This window comes from Hyperoodon ampullatus, assembly GCF_949752795.1.
Source record: "Hyperoodon ampullatus genome assembly, chromosome: 5".
Classification (NCBI taxonomy): Eukaryota; Metazoa; Chordata; class Mammalia; order Artiodactyla; family Ziphiidae; genus Hyperoodon; species Hyperoodon ampullatus.
Genome location: NC_136918.1, coordinates 19,928,685 through 19,934,684, shown reverse-complemented (window position 1 = coordinate 19,934,684; position 6,000 = coordinate 19,928,685). Strand labels below are relative to the sequence as shown.

Genomic DNA, 6,000 nt, shown 5'->3' with positions numbered 1-6,000 from the left:
TTATCTTGGTTGCTTCCAACTTTGGCCATGATGAATAAACCTGATATAAAAACTTGTGTGTAGACTTTTGTGTGGACATAGTTTTAAACTCATTTAGGTAAATATCAAGGAGTGTGATTGCTGCATCATATGGTAAGTGTTTAGTTTTCTAAGAAACTGCCAAACTCTTCCCAGTGGTTTTTGCATTCCCACCAGCAGTCAGTGCAAATTCCTCTTGCTCTGTGTCCTCACCAGTATTTGGTGGTGTCAGGGTTTTGGATTTTATAGTCATTCTAATAGGTGTGTAGTGGTATCTCATTTTAATTTTTCAGTTCCCTAATGATGTTTTATCTTGAGCATCTTCTCATATGCTTACTTTCCATCTGTGTATCTTTGGTGAGTTTTCTAGATTTTTGCCCATTTTTTAATTGGGTGTTTTGTTTTCTAATTACTGAGTTTTAAGAGTTCTTTGTGTATGTTGGATGCCAATACTTTATCAGGTATATTTTGCAAGATTTCCTCCAACTCTGTGGATTGTCTTTTCATTCTCCTGTCTTTTAATGAAATTCAGCTTCTCAGTTTTTTCTTTCACTGATCATGTCTTTGGTGTTATATTTTAAAAGTCTTCTCCAAACCCAAGATTACCTAGATTTTCTCCTGTATTCTAGGAGTTTTATAGTTTTGCATCTTAAATTTAGGTCAGAGTTTCCATATAAATGGATATTTCTTAATTTTTTGTTATTGATTTCCAGCTTAATCATGTTGTAATCAGAGACCTCACTGTGTATAACTTCAATCCTTTAAAATTTGTTGAAACCTGTTTTACGACCCAGGAAGTAGTCAAAAGTAGATATTCTGCGTGTGCTTGAAAAGCATGTATATGCTGACATTGCAGCGTGTCCTGTAGAAGCCTGTTATGTTGTTCTGTCCAAAGCTTCTACACCCTCATTGATTTTTTTATTTTTCCTATCAAATGAGAGAGGTGTGTTAAAGTCTCATTCTGTGACTTTTGATTTAATTCTTATATTTCTGCTCATTTTTGTCTTATTATTATTGAGGCCATATTGTTGGAAGAATATATATTTAGAATTGTTATATCTTCCTGGTTAAATGAAACTTCCGTCATTATGTAGGCTCTATCCCTAGTCATACCCTTTATCTTACAGACTTGTTTTATCTAATATTGACATAGCTACAGGTAGTGAATGTTGTGATATTCTGCCCAGATCCTCCGTCAGGACGGATGGTATTCCCTTAGCTGCTGGAAGTGCTACCAGATGACAGCCTTCACTCACCAGCCCTCTGCAGGAATTGTCCTCGCCTCACCCAAGGCCACAGCCTGCATCCTATGACTGGTCAGAGCAAGGTTAGAAAGACCTAGTCTCCTTGCCAAAGCTCCCTCTCTTTCCCCTCTCTCTCCTCTGAGACTCCAGTTAAATCCTGCACTTTCCATCTCTCTCTTCTTCATGCTTCCTTGTAGGTTTCTTCTAGCCTCTCTTTCAGTTCACCAGAATCTTTTAACTATCAAATCTGATGTTAGATCCAGTTCCCTAATTTCTAGTTGTTTTTTCTCTGTCACTTCTTGTGGTTGTTAGTTCTATATTGCTTTTTGAAGTTTGGCTTTATCTTCATAAACGTAGCAATTGTATTTTACTAACGATTTTACTATCTAGAGTCCCTGTGAATGTATCAGTTTTTTTGTTTTGTTTTTGTTTTTCCCGTATCCAGATGCTGTCTCTCAGAGGATTTTTTTGTTTTGTTTTTTTGCTGATCCTTTCATTTGAGAATTTGTTTTTTGGAAATAATTGAGAACTGAGATGATGATAGCTTTCTCCAGAGCAAGGTTTTATTTCCTCCTGTCAGGACCTTGGTATGCTAGAAGCCTGAAGAGTGAAGCTCGAGGTGCTTGAGGTTTACTTCCTCACTCCAGAGTAAGCCCTTTGGAGATCGAACCCACAATGGAGATTATGGTAGGCACTAAACTGTGACCTGTGTTATTTAGTACTGCAAGTCTACCAAACAAACAACTGCCTCTCTGCTGCTTTCCAGAGTCCAAGGAAAATGCAGCAGTAATTTGGGTTGGAGGAGGGACCAAAGAGGAGGATGCATCCTGCTACTTCCAAAGATGATATTCCTCATCTCTCCCCTCTTTCGTCACTACCTTGAGCGAAAATCCAACAGAGATGCCTTTGATTTATGTATGCTATCACATAGCTGTATTTTAGCTGCACAGAATGCTGGAAAACTAGCATTTTTTAAGGTTTTATAGAGGGCGTTGTAGACAGAATTCTAAGATGATCCCCATGATCTCTGCTTCCTTGGTGTTGCAGCTACTGTTAGGTTACACTGCATGGGAAAGGAATTTTACAGATCTAATTAAGGTCCCAAATCAGTTGATTTTGAGTTCATAAGGGAAATTATTCTATGGGTGTAATATATGAGTTCTTTAAAAGCAGAGTTTTCTCCAGCTGGTAGCATAAGATGTAATGAGAGAGATTCCAAGTGTGAGAAGGACTGAACACGCCACTGCTGCCTTGAAGATGGAAGGAGCCACGTGGCAAGGAATTCCAGTTCCTGGAAGCTGTGAGCACCTTCCAATCTCCCCACCCTCCAGCAGCCAGCAAGGAAACAGGGGCCTCAGTCCTACAATCACAAGGAATGGAACTCTGCGAATAACAGGTATGAGCTGGAAAGCAGTTAAGCCAACACTTTGATTTCAGCCTTTTGAGACTCTAAGCAGAGAACCCAGCCAAGCCATCCTAGACTTCTGACTACAGAACTGTGAGACCATACAGGAATGTTTTAAGCCACTAAGTTTGTGGAAATTTTATTCGGGAAAAGAAAATAACACGGAGTCATTCTTTGTCTTCCACCAAGATTCACAAGGTGGTGAAACGTCCCAAGCACAAAGGTTTAGATACTGAGTGGCCAAAATGAATGATAAGGTATATACTCCAAGGGTCAGCAGTTAGGAAGCCATGAACTATTTGAGATAAGCTGTTCAGTCACGCAGTTTTGTGGAAACTGTAAGAAGAAACAGGATGGCCCAGTTCTTTAAAATGCCCCAGCCTTCTAGGGCAGCTAAGGCCCATATGTACCCAAAAAAGAAAGATCAGACACCTTCAATGTTAGCTGCAGATACCTTTTGAGTAGAACTCTGATTTGGCCCAAAATTCAGCAAACTGTGTACTTAGATGAACACATCCTACAGTAAATTAAATCACATCAGCACGAAAGAACAAGTATATACAAAATCTTTATAAACTCACATATTTTGCCAAAAGTGTACAAGCAGTCTCAATTCATTGGGACAAAAATGAATATTTTTGTTCTCCACAGGTCACTGAATGAAGTCACTGTACAATTCAGAGAAGCTACTAAGTTTGAAAAACAATACTGTGTCATGTTCACGGTTGAACTGAAACACTGTGAATGAGTTAATACCTGCCATAAAACAACACTTTATCTAATAACAGTATTAACCTGCTTGCTAAATAGGCTCTGATTTATAAGATGCACATATTTCCAAAACTGTTCACCATCTCTACTGATAAATTAATTCACAGGATTCATATAGTTGCTTTTTAGTGTCAACAGGGTGTTAGCAAAAACAATACGAAATGGTCTCTTTGCAAGCAACACATTTACCTTCCTTCCTAAATGAAAACATTCCATTAGATTAGATTTTAATTTGTTAGCTTCTCCTCCAGAAATTCTGTGACATCAAAGAGGAGATAGATTTCTTGTTTTACCAAACCCAAGACCTTGCTTGCTGGGTCCACTGTTATTCTCCATTGACAGACTGGCCCAGAACTCAAGGAGCTCGGGGCCTGGCATGTCTTTATACCCAGAAATGTGTGCACTGATAAAGGAGAGCAATCCACAGGCGAGGCAGCTGCAGGTGCCCCCTGCAGGCTCACTGCTGCAGTGACAGGACACAGAGCATGTGGGCTGAGCACACTCACCTCCCGCACTGGGCTTCTACAAAGTTACTCACAATTGAGTAACTGGTTGGCAGTCAGTAGCTGGGGACATGTCACACATGGATCTGAGTCCTTGAATGATGTACCCTTTGGCAGGTTTTACCCCTCCATGAAAGAGAATGGAGTAGAGAAGGAACGTAGCTGCCAGTAAAAAAATCACTCCTCCCCTCACTCTTCTAAACCCTCCAATTCCCTCTTTATGAAACATACTATTACAATGACTTTTCTCTCTCCTTGCACTAGTGGAAGAAATAAAGTTCTACTGACACCCGCAGTTAAGAGAGACTTCAAATCCAGCAAGCAAGGCCTTTAGTGCAAATAAAATGAGTTCTCATTAAGGTCAAAATGTTATGTTGCAACTAGGTATACCATGTTGCCTTCTTGATACCTTTTAAGGTCCAATTTTATCTTCCTTAAGATTGTTAAAATGTGTTTCAGCCAATTTCCTTTTGGAAATGGGAGTAGGAACAGTCAGAAAGAAACCTTACATTATTGAAGGCAAAGCAGCCTCACGTCAGTTTATCATCTCATATAGGTCTATTTTTAAAAAGTACGACCCCTGTCCTATATTCAGGATTCCCTCACATATATGAACCATCTAAATTCTATGTTGTTAGAGTAGCTTACGTTTTATTAGAATATACTTACCAAAGACTGAAGTTGGGTGAGATGGATTTTTTTTAAAAATCTTTAAAGTAAGGCTCCTTACTTCCCTTCTAATGAGGAAAGAGGTGGAAAAAATTCAAGTGTCAATTTCCCTTTCCTGGGAAGAGGTTTAGAAAAACTGAGCTCACCTTCAGAACTCTACCAGTTCCTTTTGAAATCAAGAAAGCATTAGCATCAGATCTAAAATATAAGAGGCAGGAGCAATATTTACAAAACTGGGTATTCCTTAAAGACATAAAACCTTGCTCATACTGGAAGAACCATACGAAGGAGAATTGTTTAAAGAGGGATAGCATACATTCTTGGTTAAGTGAGGATAGAGGAAACCAGGATACAGCATCTTACATATATATATATATTTTATGCCAGAACATGATACAACTAGGAGTGGCTGAGGCTGCCTGATCCCTGACGTGGACTGCTCAGCTATTGTTTACCTAAAGAGGTTTGCAAAAGGATTGCTATGCCCAAACTGAGCTTCGTGGACTAACTATCCAGTCCAGTAGCTGTTCTCCTGAGAGAACAGAACCACCTGGCAAGCTTAAAGGCAAGTGTTTCCTTTCTTTTAATTAAATAGGCTGTGTTAAAATTAACATCAAAACCAGCCTTGAACCAACCAGCCCACCATGATGTAGTGCAAATCTCCCAGTGACAAAATACCATCAGAGAGGCTACACGTTGGTCTCCAGTCCCAGCAAACGTCCCATTCTCTCCACATTCTTATCAATTGTAGCTTGACATGTTATCTTCTTGGCACATTCCATAGGAAACCAGCCCCTTTCTCCATCTCGCAGTCTTTCCCCTTCATACCAGCCTGCAAAGAAGAGCAGAGTTCTCATGGGGCACCAAGTATTTGGATGACTCTTGACTGTTCAGCTCTGAGGGAGGATGATATGGGCAAATTTCAGAGGCAGTATCCTGCCCCAGGTTGGGTACCACGGATGATGCAAGGTGAGAGAGAGAGAGGTGGAACGGGGAAAGGTGTCGAGGGAATCAGTGGCATATCATGATGGGAGGCAGAACATGATCAGAAGCCCTGAAGTGAGGTGTCTAGGAGAGTATTGAGCTTGGGCTGAGTTGCAGAAAGGGATGATGTTTTGGGTAGGAAGAACATGACTTTTATTTTTATTGAAGTATAGTTGACTTACAGTGTTCCGTTAGTTTCAGGTGTACAGCAAAGCGTTTCAGTTATACATATATATATATATATATATATATATGTATATATCTTTTTTAGATTCTTTTCCCTTACAGGTTTTTACAAAATATTGAGTATAATTCCCTATGCTATATAGTAGGTGTTTGCTGGTTTTCTATTTTATATATAGTAGTGTGTATATGTTAATCCCAAACTCCTAATTTATCCCTCCTG

The 6,000-nt window shown here is 39.5% G+C and overlaps 1 protein-coding gene across 1 annotated transcript in view; it reads right to left on the bottom strand.

The window, feature by feature from the left end:
• Positions 1-5,299: 5,299 nt before the first annotated feature.
• ARHGEF26 (Rho guanine nucleotide exchange factor 26) overlaps positions 5,300-6,000 on the bottom strand; it is a gene marked incomplete at both ends in the record, with an annotated part of 142,146 nt that continues 141,445 nt past the window's right edge. Inside the window, one exon of the mRNA XM_079704918.1 lies at positions 5,300-5,442. Coding sequence (XP_079561044.1) covers positions 5,300-5,442 — 143 coding nt within the window. The remainder of the gene's footprint in view (positions 5,443-6,000) is intronic.